This window comes from Anastrepha obliqua, chromosome 5, assembly GCF_027943255.1.
Source record: "Anastrepha obliqua isolate idAnaObli1 chromosome 5, idAnaObli1_1.0, whole genome shotgun sequence".
Taxonomy (NCBI): Eukaryota; Metazoa; Arthropoda; class Insecta; order Diptera; family Tephritidae; genus Anastrepha; species Anastrepha obliqua.
Window position 1 is genome coordinate 4952409 of NC_072896.1, and position 27215 is coordinate 4979623.

General features: G+C 37.0%; 3 protein-coding genes and 2 pseudogenes across 3 annotated transcripts in view; 1 reads left to right on the forward strand and 4 right to left on the reverse strand.

Moving 5' to 3' along the window:
- The first annotated feature begins 2727 nt into the window (after positions 1–2727).
- Positions 2728–6543, forward strand: LOC129248290 (transmembrane reductase CYB561D2-like). The gene is made up of 3 exons (XM_054887780.1): positions 2728–3033; positions 3112–3304; positions 6236–6543. The coding sequence occupies exons 1-3, from the start codon at positions 2728–2730 to the stop codon at positions 6541–6543; spliced, it is 807 nt and encodes a 268-aa protein (XP_054743755.1).
- An 8466-nt stretch (positions 6544–15009) lies between these two features.
- LOC129246971 (protein spitz) lies at positions 15010–16016 on the reverse strand. Its single transcript, XM_054885753.1, has one exon. It carries the CDS (start codon positions 16013–16015, stop codon positions 15191–15193), a length of 825 nt encoding a protein of 274 aa, XP_054741728.1. The 5' UTR covers position 16016; the 3' UTR covers positions 15010–15190.
- Positions 16017–16719: 703 nt separating this feature from the next.
- LOC129246973 (DNA-binding protein RFXANK-like) overlaps positions 16720–27215 on the reverse strand; it is a 67794-nt gene continuing 57298 nt past the window's right edge. Inside the window, exon 4 of the mRNA XM_054885756.1 lies at positions 16720–16811. The gene's annotated coding sequence lies outside the window, so the exon portion shown is untranslated. The remainder of the gene's footprint in view (positions 16812–27215) is intronic.
- Positions 21601–21785, reverse strand: LOC129249516 (U2 spliceosomal RNA; annotated as a pseudogene).
- Positions 22385–22572, reverse strand: LOC129249586 (U2 spliceosomal RNA; annotated as a pseudogene).

Here is a 27215-nt window from a genome sequence, read left to right on the forward strand (position 1 = left end):
CGTTTAGTAATTGAATTAATCCTATGCATTAAATGTGAAATTAAATATATGCATAGAGTATTCTCCAAAAGTTTACTTTAATCATTTGTAAGAAGGGGGTTTAAGCACTGTGCAAAATATGGAGTAAGTTTTTCAGAAAATCTGACTGCAGATACGGACAGCGAAATAGCGCACTTATCCACAATACTTTAAATGATGAATATTTTCACTGGATAACCTGATAAAACAGTTAGCTTTGCACAAATCCATTATTTTATTTCATTATTATCAAAACCAAAAAAAAACAAAAATAAATGGGCATGACTGTAGCGAGTGAAAAGTGGTCATAGCAGCAGCAGGAGTGGATGGATGTAGTAAATGGTGGGCATGTGAAGCTGGTGGACATGGGTGAACAGGGTGGAAGGTGGGCATGGCAGCAGCAGGAGTGTCTATACAGGGTTTGATTGCAAAGTATTGAGCCTTCCCGCACGGAGCGTCTGCCAAGCGTTCAACCGAATCAGCTGGTGGGGGAAAATGATCGGTGGACCTTCCCCTTCCACTAGAAACCGATCCCAGTTCGCTGGCAACAGCTGTGCAGTCAACATCGCTCCGCGCGTGAAAGCTGTTTTAAAAGTGTGTTAGGATTTTGCAGTGGCGACTTCTTCTTGTTCCCGCGCCTGAAAAGAAAGCTGAAGTGGAGGCGTTTCGACTCCATCGAGACGATCCAAAAAACTGTGACAGCCGAATTGAACGCGATTCCGGCGGATGAGTTAAAAAAAATGTTTCCTGCAGTGGAAGGACCACTACCAGCAATGTATTGACGCTCAAGGGTCCTATTTTGAAGAATATTAGTTGTATAAGAAAAAAGGTTTAATAAAACTGCTTAAAAAAAATAAGGCTCATTACTTTTCAATCAAACCCTGTATACCTATAAGGAATTTATGACATAGTTATTTCAAATTAGAGAGGATGTTGATGAAACTTTAGAACACCTTCTAAGCGTTTGTCCGGCATTATTAAAAACGCGTTTAAAATGCGTGGGAGCCCCACTGTTTGAGGGTCTGGAGGACGTCCCAAAAGCGGATCTCCCAGCTCTGTTTGGTTGGTTGGTTTAAGTGATGATTCTTCCAGAATCCAACTAGCGCTTCCGCACCTTTTTGTTGCCACATCCTCGTTACCAACTTATTTACCAGGTTCAGGAACCCTATATTGACATCTAAGCCAGACAGCTGTTCCAGACTCTCGAACAGCGGTTTACCCAGGGTTAACATTCTGTCCTTCCATAGGGCAAGCCATTCGCAGAGGAAATTGAAGATTGTTTCCTTTTTCTCCGGTTGTTTACAACTGTGACAGTATGTGTTGTGAGGGATGCCCATTTTGACTGCTTGTTCTCCCACAGACCAAAAGCCAGCTATGGCTGCCGTTAGTCTCCAGGCGTCCCGTCGTTTCATGTTTATCAATGTTGACGATTGCTTAAGTTTGTAGGTGGGCCATAACGTTCTACTAATTTTACATTTTGTCTGGTCTCTCCATCGACAATCTGTGATTCGGAGGTATTTTAGGGAAATTGGTCTCCATCTGGTATTGCTAGGAACGAAAAGGTCTGTGCGTGGCTTAATCCCAAGCAGGCTAGCCTAACCTATTTCGAATTAGTAAAATTAATTTCTCAATTACTTAAATGATTAGTATTTTGTTGAGTATTCATTATTTTTTAAAACTGCTTCATACGAGGTTAACTATTAACTTTTGGCATTTCTTCAAAGAAATAGAGTTCCAGACTTTATGTACTCCTTGCCATAGTTCATTGGCATTTTTAATTTTTTTTTTTTTTTTTTTTGCCCAACGTTGAACTTAATACCGTTCCATAGATTTCCAATGTGGTTAAGGTCGGCGCTTGTGCTGGCCTATCCAGAACTGCAATTTTTTCTTTGGAAAACTAATTTTTTACCACTTTTGTTCTATGCTCGAGGTCGTGCATGAATAACCAGTTGAGTGGCAGGGACTCGAAGAAATATGGCTACATCACATTTTCGAGAATATCAAGATTCTCAATATTGGTCGAACGCCGTTCCACGAAAATTATCTCTAAACTTTCAAAGTTAGCCCCCAACATGCTTTAGGGTCTTTGTTGCGCAACTGCGCTATTTCTCTGTCCATAGCCGTATGTATGTACATACATACCTCGGACAACTTACATTAGCTCGTATCAATATCTCCACGTGATATAATCAGTACGTATGTATGTATGTAGATATAAGATTCAACGGAGCTCACCATTCACGCACCCAAGTCCATTCATATGAAACAACAAATAAAGGTACATATGTACATACATCATCGCAGCCTAGTAATACAATTAATCAACGGCAAAGGTGCACCCGATAAGTGCCCGCCGAGTTGCTCTGAACAAAATCAATCACCGTTGCAATATGCCAATAGGTTCGGGTTGACACGCTGATAAAGACATTGAGAAGAAAAGATAAAAACCAAGAAACAAGCATATTAATCACGAGGGGATGTTGGAAGCGATTGGAGAGCAACCAAATTGTCATGGCATTTGAGGGCAACACTATCAGATCGAAGCAGAAAATTGCTCCGGATAGAGAAAAATTTTTGCGAAAACAGTAATAAGCAAAACGTGTCAGTAGATGGAGCTGCAAGTAGAAGATTTATTAGTTCAAGTGCAAGTTTTAGTGGAGAAAAAATATTTTAATTACTTTTGAATACTAAAAGTTTCACGTGATCCAAATGACGCGTCGCGGGAAATTCGTAGTGAACAAAATGGGCAATGCGACCATCCACTTCAGTAGGGGCACCGCACAATCACTCTCAACTCCACAGCAACACTGCCAAAATATCAGTAGCCCTCATCAGCCAACAGGCTGTAGACGCGTAGCCTCACCACCCACACTGACGTTTACGCAAAGGCTCGAATTCGTATTGACGCTTATTAATCGATTGCTGATCGGCTTCATAACGATTTATTTGTGTTGGATGAGTTTACGTCTAGATCGCAAAGATATCCCATGGCATGCGGTGCTTTGTACACTGGGGGTGAGTGAGAGATTTTATATTTATACAGCAATAAATTATTATGAAGTAGAATATTTACGTTCGCTCTTCCTTTTCAAGTTCCTCTGCTTGATGTCCGAAGGTCTAATGGCCTACTATCGAGGTAATGTTTGGACCCAGGTGTGCCAGCGTCAGGAGAAAGCGCGGCTGCATTGGGTGCTACAGCTTTGCGGCTCCATAATCGGTCTGATCGGTATTGTTATAAAAATGTGTTTGGAGGAGGTGCATTTTCACACTCGACATGGCATACTAGGTGAGCTCTCGTATTTTGTAAATTCATATGTACAGTATTGAATTTCTTTTCAATGTCAAAACTCATTCTTAACATACTGTATGTATAGTATGTAAACTCTAAACTTAAATGAAGAGGAGTTGTCCAAAGGTTAGCTTTATAAGGCATTTGGAGGAGCATTTATGTCTAACTCAATTTTTTGATATTTTGGGTGCCAACCCACTTCGAAATAAAAAAAAAAATAGTTGCTTATTTTGAACTAACAACAACTGGGGTTTTTCTGATACCTTATTTGATAATTTATTGAGTGATGGAAGCCGTAAAAGCTAACTGTAGACTGCGTTTTTCCCCCAAAACCTTCGATCTGGGATTAAGAAATTGTAAATTAAAATTTTACTTATTATGAGAGTTCTGTGGCATAACGTAACAAAAATTGTATAAATAAAGATCATAAATGCAGAAACAGATAATTGCCTAACAAATAAATTTCAAAGAAGAATTCTACTTGCATCTAAAAAAATCTACTTGCCGAGTGAAGCCTCGATATAACAAAGTTGAAGGGCAAACGCTTCGTTATGCTACAATTAGTGGAGCCGCATTCATAACGCCATAGCCGTAACCATAACCACTAACAGCTGATATTAAAGTATAATTAAAAATAGCATTTGCATTTGTCATAAAAACACGGATAAGTTTTCGTCGATCATTTCGATAGGGTTGGCCATGTAAAATTTGCTTTTTGAATCGGCTATAAAAAAAACTAATCAATATTTTTTCAAACTTTTTTTTTATTTTGAAGATTGAACATTGTCATTTATGAAAGAAAAATAGTATCGTTAAAACGACTGCCACGACTGGCTTTACAGTAGGCCATTCGATCAACCCAATTTTTAAGCACATTTTCGACTTTTTGAGCTCCATTTCATGAATGGCAACTTCGATTTCGTGTTTTAAAGCATCAATCGTGTCTGGATGGTTCGCATAGCATTTGTCCTTAACGGCTCCCCACAAAAAATAGTCCAACGGGCTTAAATCACAGCTCCGAGGCGGTCAATTGATATCGGAATTCAAAAGCGGTAGGCAAAAGTTCGAGTGTAACTTTGACAGTGTAGCAAATTGCAACGTCCTGTTGAAACCAAATGTCGTCCATGTCATCCTCTTCAATTTTTGGAAACAAAAACTCGTTGAGCATGTCACGGTGACGCTCGCCATTTACTGTAACCGCGGAAGAAGAAGTAGACACTTTGGAAATAGGTTTTCAATATTTCCAATTTTGTTCAAGCGTATAGCGTCCCATTTCGTAAATGTCAAACTTTTAAGTAAATATGAACACATTTGACATGTCATTTGTGTTACCATTCTCAAAAAAGTAGGTGGTTCAAAAAACAAACGCTATATGGCCCACCCTGTAATATTCAGATTTTTATCGCAAATATCAAAACAAAAATTTTAAGTAATTATTTCACAGCTGCTTACAATTACAGAGCAAACCGGGTCGCTCCGGTAACTTATAATACGTTCACATATCAGTAGATGATCTACTTTGTCGTGCTTAACTCCCAATCCGTAATTAAAAAGCGAGATTACCCATACAAAATTTCTCTCCCGATATCTGAGATTATAAAATACTCCTAGATAATAATCATACTTTTAGGAATGCTGAAATCAGCCACGGTTTCTAAACAGCTCAAAAGCTCGGTCGGCTTGCGAATGAGCATCGCCACACCCTCCTTTGGATTTTTCAAACGTTTGTTGCTGTTGTTGTAGCATCATAAACATTCCCCATACTTACATACGGTGAATGCTGCTGGAGTGACAGTCCTTGGCCAGTCAATTGTGAACAAAGCCGACTCGAATTTTCGTGATCGAATTTTTATAGCAAAATATTATTAAATTTATATTATCAAAACTGATTTATGAGATAAGCCTTTAGCCTCTTCAAGTTCGCGAATGGTCGCTCGCCAATCGTGGATTTTTGGTGTGGTGATCACAATTGAGTGCGCAGAACTTTTGCTGGTAAGACCTCGAAAATTCAAGTAACAAGTGGTTGATGTTCGCCTGGTAAAGCGTCCGCTTAATACTTTTTAAACTTTTTTCCATTTTTGCGAAAATGATCACAGGCATATGTTTCAAATGGCTTTCATTTCATTTCCTTTTTTCCATTTATTTACAAACTTTCATTTAATTAAGCATACAACCATAGGTTAATTATACAATGATTGACCTTAAGGATAGCTTACATTTTTATATCCCAGATAAAAAAAATATAAAAAAAGGGTTATTCAATAGGTGCACTTTTTTCCGATAGGGAGGGCGAACGACGCATTATTTTTTATTTTTCGCTTGTCATTTGTAAACTTCATTAGTATACATTTCATCATGGAACGCCACACACTTGAGCAACGATTGCAAATCGTGCAAATTTTTTATGAAAATAATCGTTCTGTTGCTGCTACTTTAAGACCATTACGGCCATTTTACGGTCCAGGGTCATGCAAAAGAAATCGAATTTCATACTTAAATGTATATGTTCAAACTCGATCATAAAAAAAAAATTAGTTAAAAAAGTCAAACCGTTTGTGTTTTATTCAAAAAAGTTCAAAAGTTGAAGCGCTCTTACTGAAAACCCCTATATATAAAAAAATAAACAATAAAATGAAAACTATAATTAGTAGTAAAAAAGTTGAAGTTGTAGAAGATTTCGAAGCCTTTCGCAACAGAACGTTTTGGCAAATCAGTCAGGGTGAATTCTTTTGAGAAGGGATACTACTTGGCAAACAATGTATTGGATATTTTAAGTGAAATTCAACACTTTATTACAAGTCCAAAACTCTGAGTTTCCATACATAAGAATGAGTGAGGAAATTTTCGATTTCCTCGTTAACTATAGCTTTATAACAAATTTTTACAATATCAGTAACAATTATTGATAAATACCATATTTTTTTCCAGGACTTGCCACCATGATAGTCTTGTTCATCAGTCTCTTAAGCGGCCTAGGCTCACTTTATGCCACGGAGCTGAAAAGCCGTCTACAACCACGTGTCAATAAGGCTCTACACAATATTATTGGCCTGATGACCTTCACACTAGCCATGCTGAGTATGTATTACTCTTTTGAGACGAAGCTTTTTAACGATTACTCGTTAGATGCAGCTGCTTACATGGATTTTCGGCACCTTTTGGAAATTACAACAATTATTATATTTGTGTTGAGCACATACGGGCCATTGTGGTGTTTGTTTCATAGTCGATTGTGAAATAAAAAAGAATATTTTTAAAAAAGGAAATAAGAAATTAATACAAATATATAAGATTTAATCATGACTCAACAATAAAAGGTTTGCCTCAGTAAACAGCTTGCTCGTTCCCTCTGGACAAATTGGCTCCCTTAGCACGGCACTGGATTGTCAACTCTAGAAAATTTTAATTAAAGTGGAGGAAAAGTAAAAACATTTCGTTTTCAAAAGAGTGCTTAAGAGCAAGAACTTGCTCGGTACGTCCCGGACCAAAACGACATGGAATACATCCTGGCATACTGCTTAAATCAGGATATAATTGGGCAATACGCGTGAAAGATGGTCATTTTGACCATTTGAGCCCGATGCCTTTATAAATAAGATGGTGCTTTAGAAACACATAAGTTACCTACAAGAGCTCATTTAGCAGTAATTAATTAATCACAGCCCCCGAACGGCAGATGGGTTTTTATGAGGAGCTTTTTTCATGGCATACTCGCAAATACACTCGGATATTTGCCATTGCCCGCCGAGGGGCTTGGTTGGTTAGAGTGGTGATTCATCCAGAATCCAACTAGCGCTTCCGCACCATTTTGTTGCCACATCCTCGTTTCCAAATTGTTTAACAGTTATTTGCAGCAGGACTATATCCAGTCTGTGCGGTTTAGGAACCTTATTAGGTTGTTGACGTCTACGCCAGACACTTGCTCGAGACTCTCGAACAGCGGTTTGCCCAGGGTTAACATTCTGTCCTTCCATAGGGCAGGGCATTCACAGAGGAGATGGAAGATTGTTTCTTTTTCCTCCGGTTGTTTACAACTATGACAGTATGTGTTGTGAGGGATGCCCATTTTGGCGGCTTGTTCTCCGATAGACCAGAAGCCAGTTATGACTGCTGTAAGTCTGCAGGTGTCCCGTCGTTTCATGTTTATTAATGTCAACGATTGCTTGAGGTTGTAGGTGGGCCATAACGTTCTGCTGATTTTGCATTTCGTCTGGTCTCTCCATCTACAATCTGCAATTCGAAGGTATTTTAGGGAAATTGCATTCTTGACCGCACCTAGTGGAGTGAATACTGGTACTGCAAGAGCGCTATTCAAGGCAGATCCCCCTCTTGCCAGTTCATAAGCTTTTTCGTTACCTTCTATGTTCCGGTGTCCCGGGACCCAAATCAAGGTTACTCTATGGTTTTCACTCAAGATGGTGAGGCTATTCCTACTTTGTTCTACCACTTTAGAGGTCGTTGTGCCGAACCCAGAGCCTGGATTGCAGCTTGGCTATCCGAAAGAATAGCGATATTGCCCTTAAAAGAGAAATCTGCGATTAGTAACCTACAGGCTTCCCCAATTGCAAGTACTTCCGCTTGGAAGACGCTGCTGGTATTAGGGAGACGCACAAATTTTTCAATTCCAAGTCTATGAGAATATATACCAGCTCCAACACCACAGCCCATTTTACTGCCATCTGTATAGACTGTGGTATCGAAGTTGTTTAGAGAGAATCCCTTATTCCATTCTTTTTTAGATGGAAAGAGAGTGGCAAAATTCCTATTGAACGTTACCATCGGGACGATGTAGTCAGTCCTCACCGAGGTTAACTTAGTTTTTCGCGATAACAGACTAGCGTGACCATAAGTTTTTCCTTTCCAGCGACCCGCTTCATTTAACCTAAATGCACTCATGGTTGCCGTCTTCTTTATATGTAGGTCTATTGGAATAACGTGTGTCAGTGCATTGAGAGCCTCTCTAGGACATGATCTAATTGCACCGACCGTTATTGCACAGGCTGATCTTTGTATTCTGCCGAGTAATTTGGTATTGTACTCTCTCCCTAGAGCTTTCCACCAAACTACCGAACCATACGTTAAAATGGGTCGTATAATTGTGTATAATGTATGCTTAGGTTGAAGACCCCATCTTCTTCCAAGCATACGTTTGCAGGCATATAAAGCAATTTCTGCTTTCCTTACCCGTTCTTCGATGTTTAACTTCCAGCTAAGTTTGGAGTCCAAAATTACCCCTAAGTACTTTGCACTGGTTGATAAAGACAGAGTTTGTCCGTTGATATTTGGTAGGGTAAAAGTTGGTACCTTGTATCTGGTGGTAAAAAGCATAAGTTCTGTTTTACGCGGGTTTAAACTTAGCCCACATCCTGTGGCCCAAGAGTTAAGCTCGCCTAACGCCCTTTGGATGATCCCACTGATCGTATTTGGACACAGTCCTGACACCATTACCACCACATCATCAGCGTACGCCACCACTTTTACCCCACCTCCATCAAGTTTTATTAAGATTTTGCTAATCACACATAGCCAAAGAAGTGGAGATAATACTCCCCCTTGTGGAGTGCCCCCGTGGACCTTCTTGGTTATGTTGATGTTACCCATGTTAGCTTTGATGATCCTGGTTTCTAGCATGGAGATGACCCAGTTAATGATGCAACTGTCCACCTCCAGGTCTATCAACGCCCGTTGGATGGCATCTGTGCTAACATTGTTAAAGGCGCCTTCGATATCCAAGAACGCGGCCATGGTATAATGTTTGCTCTCTAGAGAGCCCTCTATTGTTCCGATTACCTCGTGAAGCGCTGTCTCCGTAGATTTGCCTTTAAGGTATGCCTGTTGTGCAGTTGATATACCAGAGCTCTCCAAAGAGCTTCTGAGGTGCGTATCCAAAAGTCTTTCAAAAGTTTTTAACAGGAAAGATGAAAGACTGATTGGCCTGAAGTCCTTCGCTGATTCATGTCCTCTTCTACCTACTTTTGGTATGAAGACGACCTTGACTAGTTTCCAGCTATCTGGAATATGGCCTAAGTTTAAACACGCTTTAAAAATTTCCTCTAGCCATGGTAGGATACAGTCCAAGGTTTCCTGTAACATCTTTGGAATGATCCCATCTGGCCCCGGAGATTTAAAGGGTGAGAAAGATTTGATTGCCCATGCAACTTTTTCTTTCGTAACAATTTCATTTGCAAGATGCTGTGGATTATATTGGCTCCGCCTAATGTTTCCCCTCTCACTTTCGTAAGCACTGCATCCCGGAAAATGCGTGTTTAGCAGAAGCTCTAGCGATTCTTCTGCTGTAGCAGTCCAAGTTCCATCAGGTTTCTTGACCCAAGAAGCCATTGAGTGGTCTTTGGAAAGAACACGGCTGAGCCTAGCAGAATCCCTGGTGGATTCGATTGACGAACAAAATTCCCTCCAGCTCTCTTTTTTGGCGGCCCTGATTGCCTTCTTGTACTGTCTCCGACTTTCTCTGTACAATTCCCAATTTCCCGTCGAGTAGCTGAGGTTAAACGTTGATCTAGATTTTTCCCTTAGTTTTAAGAGCTCACTGCTCCACCAATGAGGGTGAGTTTTTTTGCTAAAGGGGCGCCGAGGGGCGATATAATAATAATTAATTTAAACAGGTACAGGTGGTTTTTCAAGTAGTTAGGAATGCAAGAGTAATCGTGACTTGGGTGTCCAAACTCCGAACTTACGGGGGCAAAGCATAGTAAAGTAAGGCGTGAGTACGCTCAAAGTTTGTTTTTAGTCAACTAAATGTATGATGCTTCTGTTTTTATTCTATGAAAGAATTCATTAGGGCCAGAACACTTAAGTAACAGAATTGCGTCATATTGGCGAAATTTCGCAACTTCACGATCAGTTTTGAATTTAAAAAATAATTCAGAAAATATACTATATTACTCTGGGATTAAGTTTAACCATTTTTTTTTTTTTTTCAATATCTTACTTATATTTAGTTGTATATACAGTCTGTATCAGAAAAAAGGAACCGCGATTATTAATGAAGTATAAAAGATATACAGTAGATTCTGTTTTTATGCGGTAGATACGTTCCGCAAGAAACAGAATAAAAAAAACCGCATAAAAAAAGCTACCAGTTCTATAGTAAAACTATAGATACGTTTCAAAAGTGCTAAGAACCGCAGAAATCCGAAATAATGTAATAAAATCGCATAAAAAAAGGGCACTAGTCCCATATTATAACTATAGATACGTTACATAGACCGCATGAATCTGAAATAATTAAATAAAATCGCATAAGCAAAATATTGTATTTTTGAAAATTATATCTTTATTTAAGAAACGTCAGAATCGAAAAATAAATTTACGTCAGAAATAGAATCAGACAATACCCATATGTTGCGCATTCGTTTAGGATTTGGCGTAAAATCACTTTCGTCACTTGAGGAAATGTACACGTCTGATCTAGATGGTTATGCAGGCGGCTCCATACTTGTAGGGTTAGCATTTCTGATGTAATCTGTGATGAGTGTTTGCTTAGCTGGTTTAGAATCTTGTTTATATGTACAATTCCCGATAGGTCGACATGCATTTTTTAATTTAAAAAAAAACCGCACTATTTCAAAACCGCATAAAAAAGCCGCATAAAAACAGAACCTACTGTACTTATATAAATATTAGGTGCGCAACTAAGTTCCCGCTGTTTGTCAATAGATGCCGCCAACAGTGTCTGCTAGTCGATTCTAACATAACCCAAACGTCATAAACCAAACTTCGACATATGGTAAACAAACTACTTCCATACATTAGCGATTTTATTTTGGTATCATATACTTATGGTTTTGTAAAATGTCTGATTTTGTGAAGAATAATCGTCATTTGCGGGAAGTGTTGATTTTCCTCTTTCATTCGAAAAAACCGGCGGCTGAAGCGCATCGAGAGCTACAAAAAGTTTATGGAGATGCTGCTTTAAGTGAAACAGAAACAACGTGCCGAGATTGGTTCCGTCGCTTCAAAGACGGTGATTTTAATGTTGACGACCATCCGCGTGAAGGAAGGCATTGCTCAATGAGGATCCGTGTCAAACGCAAGAAGAGCTTGCTTCAGTATCAGCGGTTGCATGCTTTGGGAATTATTCAGAAACAGGGGACTTGGATTCCTTATAAGTTAAAACCAAGTGATGTTGAACGTCGTTTTTGCGCCTGTGAACATTTGCTCCAGCGGCAAAAAATGAAGGGTTTTCGTCATCGCATCGTGGCGGGTGATGAAAAATGGCCGAATATTCGCTCTGCGAAGGTTATGCTATGTATTTGGGGGGACCAAGTTGGTGTTATTTATTATGAATAGCCTCAAATGATGAACAGTTTTACCGCAACGGTATACGAGATCTACCAGAAATATGGGAAAAAGTAGTAGCCAGCGATGGGCAATACTTTCAATGATTCACTTGTAACCATTTTTTCAGAATAAAGTTGTATTTTCAACAAAAACAACAGCGAGAACTTAGTTGCGCACCTAATACATAAAAATTTTTTACATGAAAGTATGTACAAAACTACGAGTCGCAATTACTCAATAAGCCGTGTAGTCTTCTTCGTTATCGACTATAGACTGGCATGTTCTCCATGCTTTGAACCAGCTTTTCTGCGTAGCTCGTTGGCAAACACGACTAGATTTTGCAAACTTCACGCACGAGTTGCTCTAAATCATGGACTGGCCCTCCGGCAAGATGCGGGGCTTGTTCGAGCTCCAATCACAACCGCAGTGTTGCATGCTTTGTGAAAGTATCAGGTTCGATGTAAAATTCTGGTAACATTGTCAAAAGCATCACGTTCGAAGTGTCAAAAATTTGGAAAATGTTGCACGCGAATACAAATAAATCGGAATCAAAAATATTTTTTTTGCCGAACGACGTGCCCCGAACAAGCCCGCACTTTCACAGTTCCCCACACGAAATATATCTTGAAGTTACAAAAAAATCGGTTCTTTTCATCTGACACAGACTTTATATATATATATAATTGGCGCGTACCCCCTTTTTTGGGTGTTTGGCCGAGCTTTTCCCTCTATTTATGGCGTGCGTCTTGATGTTCCACAAATGGAGGGACCTACAGTTTTAAGCCGTATTTTTTATGAGGAGCCTTTTCATGCCAGAAATACACTCGGGAGTTTGCCATTGCCTGCCGAGGGGGATATTTAGTTATAATTTAAGGGGACCTGGTGGTCTAGAAATTTCAAAAAATCGATTTTTTGGTTTTTCGATATTTCGAAAGTATAGTATCTTTAGAACATATCGCACCCTAAATACAAAAGGGTCACAACTCAAAATGTACTTCTGCTCAAATATGAACGAGACGTTATCAATAAAACGGTGCGCGGATGACATAAGGCAAAAATAAATTTTTTGTTTTTTAGTAGGACTGTTATAAGCTTACATGGCAAATTTCAGCGTGATATGTCACATAGTTTGTTTTCTGTGCTACTGCAAACAAGTCAAGCTCGAGTGTGGAAAATTTTGAGTTGTGACCCTTTTGTATTTAGGGTACGATATGTACTGTGAAATTTTCATGCGGAAGTTCCCAATATTATAGCTTCTACAGCCTAACTAACTAGGCCTATTAACTAGGTAGAGAGCGGTCCGCCCGCTTCTGTACCTCAAACTTTAAACTCATTGATCTCGAAACGACTTTTTTCGGCACGGCGGGGATGAAAACAAAAAAACTATTCAACCGAATCACTTGAAATTTAGATATGTTGTTCACAACATGTATGTGTATCGTCGGAACTAGAATCATAATTTTATTTAAATAATTTCCTATTTTTTAAACTAAAAAACTAGTGAAAAAACCAGATTTTACGAACTTTTTTTTCAAAAGTGCGCCATTTTGTCAATTTTTCATTTTTTCGATTTGTTCTAGTTTTGACCATAACTGCACTCTTTCTGATTAAGAATCTTCTTGAATTTTGTGTTTCAGATGAGTAGAAGTCTCGAAATCATTTACACCGTGCGGGTTCGATTTTTCGAGAGGGTCATCTTCAGCGGCAATTTAATAAATATTGTTTCAAAAGTAAAAAAAAATTTTTGTATGCTCAATAAACGTACTAATAAGCCTGAAAAGTTGAAACATCGCTTTTTAAATTTTTAATGGCAAAAAAAAAATCGTCAAAATAGGTGAAATTTTCGTGTTCTAGACCACCGGGTACCTTTAAGTAAAAAAAGCGTTTGCTACCATTTTTACCAAAAAGGTATTTAATTTTTCAACTTTCTTCACCCTTCTTAAATGCGACCTTTTCCAAGGGAGTGTCAGAATTCTGATGTCGCAAGTGAGCAAACCTTTAATCATTGAATCATGAGATTTAATAAGTAAAACAGGATTGTTACAAAAAAATAACGGGCCATAAATAATATACAAACATATTGAATGAACATTTTCAATCATCAGTTTACATAAACTACTTCCAAAAGTCGACAGTCGAACCAAAATTATCGAACAGGTTCTGCAATGCACTTCCAAGTGAATTTCATTGGAATTTTCTGGCGATTCTGAATTAGAAACCTGAAAATAAATATTTATTTCATATAACCACTAAGGAAACAAATTGGAAAATTTGCCAATAGACGCATGTAATTAAATTTCTTAATCTATGTCATAATAATATTGAACCCCCGAACTCCTATGAATTAAAACAAACTGTTTTGCTTTTATGCTGATTAATAATTTGTGCATGTTTATTTAAATCTTTAATTTGCATATTTTTTAATACGTGTACGTGCATTTAGTTGCCACAAATAATACTTTTCTGCAAGCCGCAAGATAAATTAATACGCGTTTTATAAAATACACTGCAGTGTGTACGAATAAATAAATATCACTTATACATACATTAAATAATGTTTATCAAAAAAGTTCTTTTCCATGGATTCATCCGAAAGCAGTATGTAAGGTATGTTTAGCTATGAAATTTCATAATCATTAAAGTTTAAATGATTTTATGGTTAAGTTACTTATGGAAATGTGATGTCATGGATTTGTGAAATTCGATTTTCTGGGCATGAGTGTTTAAATTATGATACTGTAATGCATTTAAAAAGTTGTAGGAGTGTATGCGTGTTGTTGTGTTGTATATAAAGCACTCGAAGGCATTTAGTCATTATTAGTCTAAAGCTGATTTGCTTCAATGAACGATTCAGTTAAAAAATAAATTGCTTGCTAGCTAAAGAACTAACAGAGCTTCTTTTTATATATTAATTAGTTTTTTTTTCAGAGATGGTTGTTGTGCTGTATTTGCAGAAAATATATTTCATATGGGCTTATTGATTATAATGTGCCACATACACATAGCTTTTAAGTACATAAAAATGAGATTCAAAGATATTCAAAGCAAATTTAACAAAAATAAACTTAAAGTACTTGCAAAAAAATGTTAAGTAGGCAAAGTAATTTTAAAAATTATAAATGTTTTAATACTGATAAACATTGAAATCTATTCAATTCAGTAAATTAAAAGAAAATTAAAATTAAATTGAATGCTTGATTTTTATCATTTACCGCCATAATAAGAATTAGCGGCATTGAAACTAAGGCATTCTAAGTGGCGAATAACCTGAACGCAATTAATAAAAGTTTTACAAAAAATTTTAAAATTTGAAATTCTATACGTTTTTAAGATTTTTAAGCTGGCATGCAATTGCGTTCACAGTTTGACAACTTTTTTTGTCAACGATATACGAGTATAAATCCATACCAAATCAAAGTCAATGCGCATAGTTGCAAACTATCAATATTACTTTGAACTGCAGTACACTTAAGCCAAAAGCACATTTTTTCGATTCTTAATTTGGCAGTTATTTATTTCACAAATACAACACAATTTCCATCACATCTCTCTATATTTTTATGCGTAGATTTCTTATTCTCTCTACAATTTTGTAGTGCGCTTGATAGCAAATGACATAGAAATCGCTTCAATGTAACGACGCAATGAGGGCGCCCCACCGGCATTCTCAGCAGCGCCATGGACACGACCACGCCGCATGCCAACGCCTCCAGCTCCACCGCCAACAACTCGTACCTCTGCACCGCAACATTGTTTTTCATTGCAGTAACGACATGCTTTGGTTGTAAAATAGCTATTTTCATTCTCCTCATCTTCATATTCATCCTCAATGGTGGCGCCGCCAGTAACTTCGTACTCATTACAGCCAAGTGTCGAAATTTTACTGCGCTGCTCGTAGCGCAAATACAGGGTCAAGCAGATGAAAAGTACAAAGAGTAGCACGCAAATTGCGCCACTTGCAATGCTCGCCTCCTCCAACATTGGACGTGGACGTTTGGGCAAGAATGAGGCATCGTATTCCTTGTACTCACAACGTGGCCCCATAAATCCGTTTGCGCATTCGCAATTATACATCACTGAATCGCCCAGCTTGACGGAGAAGCAAGTGGCGTCGTTGAGACAGTACCAAGCATCATAGTTCAGTGGGCACTTGTAGGTAGGGAATGTGATATTTGGGCGTTGTGTTGTTGTGGTAGTCGTTGTCGGCTCCGTGGTGGTAGTGGTTGTAGATGTGGTTGACTTCTGCGACGAAACCGAGGAGCCGCCCGAGGATAGAGTGCGTGGCTTCGGTATGGAGCGACTCGAGCATGCGTTGGCCGTGGATGGCTGCTTCAAAAGGCAGACGAGCAGCAAAGTCATAGAGCTGACGCTGAAGAGCAGCGTGCACTTGCGCTTGAGTAAAAACATTGTTGAGTATTTATTTACTTGGTTTTCGTTTTAGGTTCTTTGTTTTGTAGAAGTAGAGAGTGAATTGTATGAGTAAAACTACACTTAAATAAAAGAATGTGTTGAATACTTGAGTGAGTGTAGGATGCGTGAGTGGCAAACTCGTAACTGAGTTTTGGTTTCCGCTGCACGAAATACTGTTTCTTGGAATGGAAATTATTTGTGGTAAAAAGTTCAGTGCTTTTTATAAAGAAAAATAAATATTACTAGAAATAAGTTTTAATCTGGTTATAAATGTTTATGAATTAGTTATTAATTAAAATTTAAGATCTTTGATTTCAGTTGCTTTCAACGAGGTTAGTTAATATTACAGTTCTAACAGCAATTTTTACAAGTCGACACGGACAAATAATTGTTGCATGAGATTCTCACAGCTACTTCTTATACAGTTATTCTATTTGGTTTAAACATTTACACATGTGAGTGTGTGAGTGTGTATGTGTGTAACTATTACATTTGACTCTATTAAACAGAAAATCAAGTTCGACTATATTCGAACAAAACTTTTTATCACAATTGACGCATGTATCGGAACTTGAACGACGGAAATTTCATGCAAACATTAAATAGCAGTAAATTCAATACAAATAATATTCGATTTAATTAGGTTTTCGCCTTCAAAACAATTACGCTTAAATATATTCGAAAAACGAAAATTATAAACACAAAATTCGATGTCCAAAATTACAAAAAATCAGTTTTTATCGTTGTCGTTATTGTTAGTCCTTGTGGAAAATGTGTGCCCTTTGTTGTACACCTGCGAAAATAAGAATAAACAAATTACATTTTTTAAGCTATCTGTAATAAGTGTGGGGCTTCTATGCAGTAGCTAATACTCGCAGCTAAAGAAATTTATCTAACTAAAGTTAGGAAACGAAGAAAATAAATCAAAGTTTAGTAGTAAAATTTGTATTTAGTGTTAGTGAAATTATAATAAATTGGCTTTACGCCATAAAAATTATATACAGGGTTGGCCATATTAAACTGACCCATGTGATTATTAAAAAAATATGGAAAAAGAAACATTTTTTTGTGTTTCATTGTGAAAAACATTTAATTTAGTTCAAGGAGATTCGTTTACATCACTTTTTGAATATGATATCGCGCAAGTGGTCGCCCTTAGCTCGTATAGCGTAATGTGCCCGTTTTTCGGCGTTTTCCATAGTTTTGGCCAGCGTCTCGGCCGATATGGCGGCTATTTCCCGTCGGATATTGGCCTTAAGTGCGCCTAGTGTATTTGGCTTGTTGACGTAAACCTTAGATTTCAAATTACAGTAAAAAGTTATAGGGTTACTCAATGGGTCAGTTTAATATGGCCAACCCTGTACATTGTTAAGGGGTTAGGGGTAGTCAGAATTTTCAAAAAATCGATTTTTTTGTTTTGCATTTTCTCAAAGTATAATGTTTTAAAAATATTGTGTAAATATAGCAAAACTTTAAATGCGTTTTTCTCACAACTATGTTTTTCAAACTGGTGAACACTGTAACTTAAAAACCGCTACGTAGATTTCAATAAAATTTATACAGCTTTTGAAAAACATAAAAAACTTGTGCCTGATCGAAGGATTTTTTTTTTCAAAAATTTCGATTTTTTTTTAACAATTAACTGTTGGTTTTTTTTTAAATCTGGAAAAAATTTTCTGAGGCCGCCATTTTGTTCATTTTGAAAAAAAAAAAAAAAGCTTCGATCCGGCTCGAGATTATCTATCAATAAAAATAATTTTTCTCATCCGATTGGTTTTAGATGAATCTGCAAGGACTTGTGATGTTCACCGCAAGGGACTTCTGGAGAAACGGGCTTCACACAAACAGCGATAACTTTTGCAATTATAAATTTTTTTTTTTTGAAATTTTGGTGAAGTCAAGTTAAAACATGATGTTTTTATGCTATGTTTTCATTTTTGTTAAATAAATTAATTAAGTAGCAAAAAAAAATTCGTGAAAATCATCATTTTTTCGGGCCTCTGACTACCCCTAACCCCTTAATGTTGGTCAGGGAGAGATATAGGAAAGTAATAATCAACATGAAAATGAACAAAGTCTATATAAAAATAAACATTTTTACATAGCCGAAAAATGATGGTATTCGAAAGAGTGTAAAAATTAAGTTCGACAAATTTTTTTTTTTAATCAAAAAATCATAGTGTTCTAGCCAGAAAATGTTGTTAAATGTACAAATAAAAAATGTCACAATTTCAATATTTTCAAAACTTAATGGTATCAGTCTTGTCTAACAAAAATATCTATCATAAATGAACGACCTATTATGTATGATAAGGCATTTCTTATTGGGTGTGTCGTCATAAATCCCAACTGTCTGTCTTTATTTTTATTTTTATAATTTTTTTTTTAACGTTTACTTAGATGGCGCGATGAGAGTCCACTAAACGCCAGGGTATTCCACAGTCTGTGAGATCACTGTTGTGTAAGGGAGTGCTAAACTTTTTTATTTATTTATTTATTTATTTATTTATTTATTTATTTATTTATTTTTTAATGAAGTCAAAAATTCAGTGTTAGCTTATTTAATAAACGAAAGCAAATTTAGTCTGAACCTTTCATTTGCATGTGATAACACTGATTTTAAGTCTTTATAATTATCGAGTTATTATTATTTACTCCTTTATTGGATTAAGTCTGTCACAATGAAAATCTTGGTGTGTATGAGAGTTTACCTCTCCGCATCCACACAGCTTTGAATCGATGTCACGAATCATGTGCAAGAAACTGCCGTCGTAAGTGTGACCAATCAATATTCCGTTGAGAAATTTTATCAGTTTAACATCGAAATTACAATTTTTGAACCAAGTCTTTGCTGAAAATTTGTGCAAAAAGGTTAGGTCGATTACTTGCAGATGCCAGAAATCCAGCGTACCATTCAGAGAAAATGTTACTGCGAATTATTCTCAAAGCCGCTTCTACAGGGCATTCAACTTCGATGGCAGTGCCATTATCTCCTGCTTCTTTTGCAAATTGATCTGCAATTGATCACGAATCTTGGAGTTGCTAAAAACGTCCGACATTTTTTTGAAATACACAGGTGTAACTGGAATTCGTGACTGTATTATTGGCAATTGTGTTATTCATTTTAACATTGACCAAAATATTGGTGCTGCGAGCTTTGTGCAGGATGCTAATTTTTCTATATTAAACAGATTCAGGCAGATTATGCAAACTAGCCACTGCCTTAATGGCGTTTACTTGAATGTGGAGGTTACTTTCCGCCACTCGGAAGTCCTTGTGGTGCGACAAAATGTCAAAATCATCGGCAAACCAATACAGGGACGTGTTTTCATCAGCAACTCTGGGTAGTTGATTCGAGTTTTAATAACTTAGAGCGTTTTTTTTTTGTATAATTTATTTATTTTCAAAATCCTCTTGGAGCGTTAGACAGGTTATGAATGTTTACGTTCAAATTTTCTAAACCAATCAGATATCAGTTCAACAAACTTATAGAGCAATTCGAAAATTTCAATAATGAAGTGGGGCTATTGAAATATTTTCAATATATCAGCAGCAAAGTCACACATAATTGAAGCATTGGAAATCATTATTATTCATAGAAGTAACAGAATAAGTTCACATATCGCTCCTTTACTCCAATAGTGTCAACTAAAAACAAAAAAAGTTTGACAAATATGCAGAAATTACCACAAAAGGACTTATTTTATGCTGTGTAAAAAATTCATGGCGATATCAATTAAGAGCATCTCATTAGATGAAAATATTTCTTTACTTTTTAAAATGTGAGCTTTGGAGTCGTTTTTTTCTCAACATTTTGGTTCTTTATCTTACGCCACCCTTGCAAGTAAATGACCGAAAATGTTGGAAAAAATGGCTGATTCATGGGATTCATATACAACCATCAATTGTTATGGAAAGGCCAAACATTCAAATGAAATTAAAATTAAAAATACGTAAATTAGTTAATTCCATACGAATTATTTCACATAAATCAAATGCGTTCATACTTGTCATTCCTAATTTGGTCTTGACAGTTTTCTGACAACGCTTTGCTATTAGTTTACGAACGGAACAAATGGAAGCTGGTGTGTGAAATTTAAATCATTTTTACGATTATATCGTAATTTAATCTTTTTTAGATGAGCGATCATGAAAGAATTTTTTTAAGACATTAAACATGAATGAGCGGTCTGATTTTCCCTGCCTACTCCCCACACTTTGTTTGGGTCCCCGGGCGAGAAAATAAAAGAACAGATCAGTGTGCAAGGAAATGCTCAAAGCTTGGCCTTCGCGAGTGGTAGAGGATATAAGCATTCCTCTAAACGAAGTGTACACTGGGATTGGCTTGAGCGTAGTCGCGAAAACCAATAGAAGGTGGTCTCTGACGACTAACTGCACGGTCTCCAGAGAGCTCTCTGGCCAAAACTGAGTCTTAAAAGAAAAAAATGTCTGCTTGGATTCAACGGGTGAACTACCAGTGTCCTCACAGGTGTTATAGCGGGTCACTGCACCATTGGCGCTTTAGCCAATGGAATTGGTGTACCTCAAATTGACTTTTGCAGGAGTTGTAAAAATGAAGAAGAAATTGAGTCGGTACAACACCTCCTCTGTGTATGTCCTGCACTTCAAAGAAGCTGGGAAATTTGCAAAATATCTCACTGGAGGGACTAGCTACTTTCTTAAAAAGATCTAAGTTGTTTAAGCAACTTAGTTAGGGGATGGATGTCACATGGAAGTATCTCAATAGGCCTTAGATACACCGAGTGCCTTGTCTTAGACAAACAACCTGGCTAACCTAACCTAACTAAACATAATCACGACCCCTCCTCCATTCCCACGACAGTCGGTTCTATGTAACCGGAATGACCCGGATTTATAACCGACCAAGGACTGTCACTTCAGCAGCATTCCCAGTATATATATGGGGATTGTTTATGCTGCTGCTGCTGCTGCTACAACAACAACAACAACAACCACAACGATCCCTCTGATTTTACACGGACCCTCGCAAACTCCTCATTACTCCACTCCTAAGACGTTACGACACCCACTTTAGGGCCAATTTAAGATGAAACATCTATAGAAATTTCTTAATTTTTTTCGATGTTTTTGTACTTATAGAACAACATTTCTTTGAACCACTTGGAAGCATAATTTTCTTAGTGCATCCAGCATAGGTAGCACATGTTTCGAGAATTAAAAAAAATATACCAGTCTAACGGTTAGACTTGATAGAAGTGAAACCTTCCGTAAAACAAACTGAGAGAGAATAAGACGAAAGCAGCATTAGGAGCGGTATAATTATAGGTTCATTATAATATTGCTATAAAGTTCATATTTTATTTTCTTCATTTTATCATTATTCATCCTCAATGTTTTCAATTTCAACAAATGATACGAGTGGCTTATGATAGATAAAATATGATACAAATGCTTTGGTTTCGATGTTGTCAAAAAAAATACACAAACGGACCGAAGAAACAGACTTACAAATTTCTTCCGTTTTCGTCTACTTGTATTCATATAAAAATTTATGTCTCTTCCCACCAAAGCTAAATGTATTAGTACATTTTTTCTTGTATTTATTCAAGGCTGAAATCCCGGCGGTACTGCAATACCGGGCCAACCCGTGGCAGAGGTGGAGAGCAAGCCCCTAAAACACTCCGCCCATTTCCAAAAATTAGTTTAACATTTGTTGTCCTCCGATGGAGGATCTATCAGATGTTAAGCTGATAACCACACTACCTAGTCAATAGATTTAAATAATAAACCTAATAAACCTTTTGAGAATTACACTCTCACAAAAATTAATGTACGAAATGTTTATACCGATTCACTTAAACTGACTTTCAGTATCTAAACCAGTGCTGTCCAAAATGAAAAATGTGAGTGTATAAGTGAGAACGAGAGAATGGGTGCAGCCCAGTGGGAAATTTGGAAATTGGATTGGAGTAGAAAATTTTTGTGGGAGGAATCGAAATGCCTTTTGATATTATATCTATAGCTTCCTTTGAACGACTTGTAACATAAAAGGCATTGCAAGTCGCCAAAGGCATTTTCTAGCATAAAAAAGTTCTCACAGGGCATTGTATTGCATACATTAAGCGTCGCGGACAAACGTGGTGTTTATTCGTTGCTGGTTTGCTAACGACTGAACGATGGAGAGTTAGAATACGTGTCATCAATTGATGTATGGGATGGACAGCACTGATCTAAACCAAAAAACTGTTTTCAATAAATAATCAGAAATGTTCTACAATGCAAATTTCAAAAAAAAAAAATTCCATTTTCGTCTACATGTATTCATATAAAAATTTATGGCTCTTCCCACCTAAGCTAAATGTATTAGTATATTTTTTCTTGTATTTATTCAAGGCCGAAATCCCGGCGGTACTGCAATACCGGGTCAACCCGTGGCAGAGGCGGAGCAAGCCCCTAAAACTCTCCGCCCATTTCCAAAAATTTGTTTAACATTTGTTGTCCTCCGATGGAGGATCTAATTATCAGATGTTAAGCTGATAACCACACTACCTAGTCAATACATTTTAAATAATAAACCTAATAAACCTTTTGAGAATTACACGCTCACAAAAATTATTTATATCAACATATAATATAACGCTTCGTAACTAAATAACTTTTAGGCCAGCGACGACAGCATGGCGCGGTAGCCGATCGACTAGCAATGTGAGCTTCCGATCCAAAATCCTTGGTTCGAATCACAAGAAAAAGTAAAAGTCATTTTTATTTAGTTCGTCGCTACTTTTATATCAACATATAATATAACGCTTCGTAGCCAAGTTGGTCGCTTTTTTCGTTTCACTTTTCCTCAAATCACTCCCAACGATTCTAAAGAAGTTTTCACTTCAAAAAAAAATTAAATGCATGATTACATTTCATAATTCTTGAAAACCAAAAATCTTTTCATCTTTGACAGAACTCTGTCGTTTTTTTTAGTTTTAAGAATATCCATATTTTTTGATAATAAAACACTTCTTACGAGATAATCAAACCTGCCTGCGTCGGTAAATATGAGTAACTTGCAACACTCTACTATAAATTAAAGTCTTAGCAATGTATTCGTAAAAATTGAAAAATTAAAAATCCTGATTAGTCAGCACACAAGGCAGCCGCCTATAAGTTCGCCTACGAAAATCCAAATCACTCAAAATACACAGCGCTCACAGAAATTCAACTGAAAATTTAGCCGTCATCGCACACAATGAAGAAACTAACTTATCTAAACATGCAGCGCTAAAAACCCAAAGAATCAGAATTGCTGAAATTTCTTTTCTATTCGCAAGAGGTAGAAAAAATTGTTTCCTAGGAATTCCTGCCTGTGTATAATTATAAATATAACCATGCATAAGTGTGTGCATTACAAAGAAAATCAAATGCGTCACACAACAAAGTAATTTGTTTACAAGGTATACCAGCAACTAAGAAATATTTGTAGAGCTATGCAGGTTGGCGAAGAAAGAGAAAGTGCAGCTCCTACAAATTCGTATACAAGTTTTTAATTCGAAAGTCGATTTATGTTTTTAAAAAAGATCGGAGCTAATGCCCCGCTTTATTGGACTCCAGTTTTAGACTGAAAATTTATTTTTACAATTCAATTAATTATACTAAGTTTTACAATATTAATGCAAGTATTGCATTTTTAATTCTTTGGAAAGAATTGCCCAATTAGTGCCTGCAGGTCATATTCTGTTACTTGCATTTCCGGCACGCTTAAGAAATAAATTGCTTACCTAATGTCTACAACTTGTTTGTCTTATTAAATTACAATTAGGTAAAGCAAAAGCAAAGGAAAAAGAGAAAATAAACGTAGCGCGTGTTAACTCCTCCGCATTTAAAAACGAACGTCCTCGTGCGTCTGAGTAGGATAATCTTCAGGATGTGGTTCGGGTTGTTGGAAATTTTTAACTGTTACCTCTTGTAATGGGGCCCTTTTGAAGAATTCGGAGACGTGTTTGGCCCCTCGCTTTGGGCCTTTCGTTGAAGTTAGTTTTAGTACCCCGATTGCCATTAGAGTTAAAGTTATACCAGATATCCCAAAATTAACTATTGATGTTGTTAATCCTTTATTTTTTAAAGTCTCGATATAGTTTATGTTTTTTAGGTGAAGTTCTTTCATCATTTCCAGGCTTAGTAATTCTTCTTCGGCCGTAAGTGTTGCATTTGGTTGTAGAACTGCAGGAAGGGGTTTTCCGCTGGAGATTTCTTTAGACAGAAATGTTTGGTTGTTTATTATAATGGTGGAGTTATGGTACTGGATTGCGAATGATCCAGTTAAGTTAATCTTCTCCTTGTCGATGTGAACGGTGTCGTTAAATCGATTTAAAAGTATTATTCCTGGGAGGACTTCTAGGACAGTGGGAATGTGTTGGTTGTTAATCGTGATGCAGCTAGGCGATCGGCTTTTGAGTAGATGAGGAATGCATGTGGAGTTACTGATGTCTACAATATTTTCCTTTGTACAAATTTTAATTTCATTATGTTCTTTACAGTTGCTTTTCTTTCCAAAGATTTTATTTTGACATCTTATAATTTTTTCAAATGGTATTTTATATAATCTATTCCCTTTCTTTATTGCTTTTATTAATAGGGATTCACATAAATTGTTGTCAGTTATTGGGATTTCAATTAAGTATACAATCTTAGAATTACTAGAGGCTATCTTAACGTTACTGAATTCAAATGCCTCTTCTATATTAGTGAAGGGAATATTATTTTTCTCAATAATTTCTTTTATTAGTTTCATTTCAACGTTAGAAAATATATATGAATTTACAATGCCAACTTTGGCCCAATGTATTGCATAATTGATATTTATGATTTCATCTTTTATTAATTGTAGCTTAAATTTAATGTTTACAGCCATATCATGCTGAACATCTTCCTTATCTTTTAATATTTTAAATATTTTATTTGACACTTCCGTTATATTATTTATTCTTCCGCTCATTGCTCTATTTATTATTAATTGGTTATTGTTATTTTCAAGTAAATTGTTTATATGATTTTCTAACATAACGAGATCTTCGTGATCCGGGCTCCCTGTGAGCCATTTCCAGGCGGTACCAATTGCGTTTATGGATCTCTTGTTTACTTTTGGCTTTAATCTACTTAGGAAACTTTGTATTTCGGACATTTCATGGAGCAAGAAGGGGAGTAAGGAATTGTCGGGAGTTATTTTGTGTCTTATCGTGGAGTTGAGTTCGTTCAAAGTCCTTTGGTATTCGTCCGTGTCTATTGTATGTATAATTTTGTAAGTGCCATTTTGGATTTTGGTCCATCCTGTATTAAAGGTTGCAAGTTGTGAATTTGTATAATCGAGGATACGGAACTCGCCTGTGGCGAGTGGTATTATTAATCTGAAAGCAATAGATGAGTTAAGTTCTAATATTACTCTTGTGTACGGTTCGGTCTTTTTCTGTTATAACTACACTAGATTTGTCTTCCTTTACTATTTCCTTTTTGTATCTGTTAGTAAGTTTTGAGCCTAGTCTTTTATTTACTCGCACGTAAATAATGTCACCTGGCAAATATGTTTTCATTGGGGTCCTCTTCCGATTGTGTACTTCTAAGTCTTTTGCTTGTTTTTTCCTAAGTGCTTCGATATTTTCCTGCCGGGCCTTCTCGTACTGGTCGGGATTTGTAGAGACCCTGCGTCCAAAAAATATTTCTATCGGTTTCTTCCCTGTTGTCGAGTGGACTGTGCAATTGTACTCGTATACCGATCTGTCCAAAATTTCTAGGAATGTTCTATGGATTCGTTCCGCCTTTAGGCAGCGCGCAATTTCTGAGAGGGTTGAGTGGAATCGTTCCACCTGCCCGTTTACTGTGCTTGTGTAAGGAGGTTTCTTGTAGATTTCTATTCCAAGTTGATCCTCCAACATAAAACATAAGGAGGCTGAGTTTAATGCTTTTTCGTTGTCTACTACTATCATTTTTGGTACGCCGAATGCAAAAATTATCTGTCTCAGAGGTTCCCTAATGTCTTCCGAAGCTCTGCTTTTTATTACTCTAGCTTGGGCATATTTGGAAAATTTGTCGACTGCAGTAAGAACTAGATTTTTCTCTGTGTTATAAATGTCAATATGCACTATTTCACCGGGATATTTCGGAATGGGAGTTTCGAGCAGCTGTGGCTTATTTGGATGTCGGTCATATTTATTCTCCTTGCAAATTTTGCATTGTCTGACTAGAATTTCTATTTTAGCACTCATTTTTGGAAAGTAAAATTTTTGTAATAGTTGGATTTTATTTTCCTGTGCATTCCTATGGGCGCGTCTGTGTTCTTCTAGCATTTCTATTTCCTGTCTGGCTTCGTCTGTAAGGTCCTCGACTTTGGTTTGGGTAAAACGTATTCTGAATTTAGAAAAATGAAGGGGGTATAATCGTTGGATTCTTCCCATGATTGGCTCTGAGGTAAAAAGTCCGTTTATTACCGAGGGATTTAAATAACGTTTAAGAATTGAAATTAGATTTTGTTCATCGTAATCTTGTTGATTAAAAATGTGTCTATGGTATGTGGGAAAGGGTATTTTGAATTGGTAACTATTTTCGTCGCCATTTAGGAGCCAAATTTGGTTCTTGAAAGCATTTATAGGTCCTTCTACAGCTGGGATAAGATTGTGCGCAGAACTTTCGTCACTATGTTGTGTTCCTGTCAATGAATTGATTTGTGATACTTGTGGCGGTCTTGAGAGTGCGTCAGCCACAATGTTGGTTTTTCCTGGTTTGTAGATTAGCTCGTAGTCATACTCTTCTAATCTGGCCTTCCACCTTTTCATCTTACTGTTGTGGTTTCTGTTGCTTAGGGCGAAAGTGAGTGGCTGATGGTCCGTAACGATTTTAACCTTCGCGGAACCGTAAAGGTAGTTTCGCAAGGAATTCAGCGCCCACACTATCGCTAGCATTTCTCTTTCGTTTGCTGCGTAATGCTCTTCGGCTTTAGAAAGAGTTCTAGAGATGAAAGTTATTGGCTTGTCGTTTTGCGATAGTACGGCTCCAATTGCGTAATTGGAGGCATCTGTTGTTAACACAAATTCTTTAGAGTAGTCGGGGTATGCAAGCATTATGTCTTTACCAATGAGTGATCGTTTAAGTTTCTCGAAGGAATCTAAGGCGTCTTTGTTCAAGGTTACCATGACTTTCTTTGATTGATTCTTGGACACTCGTCCGCCTTCCC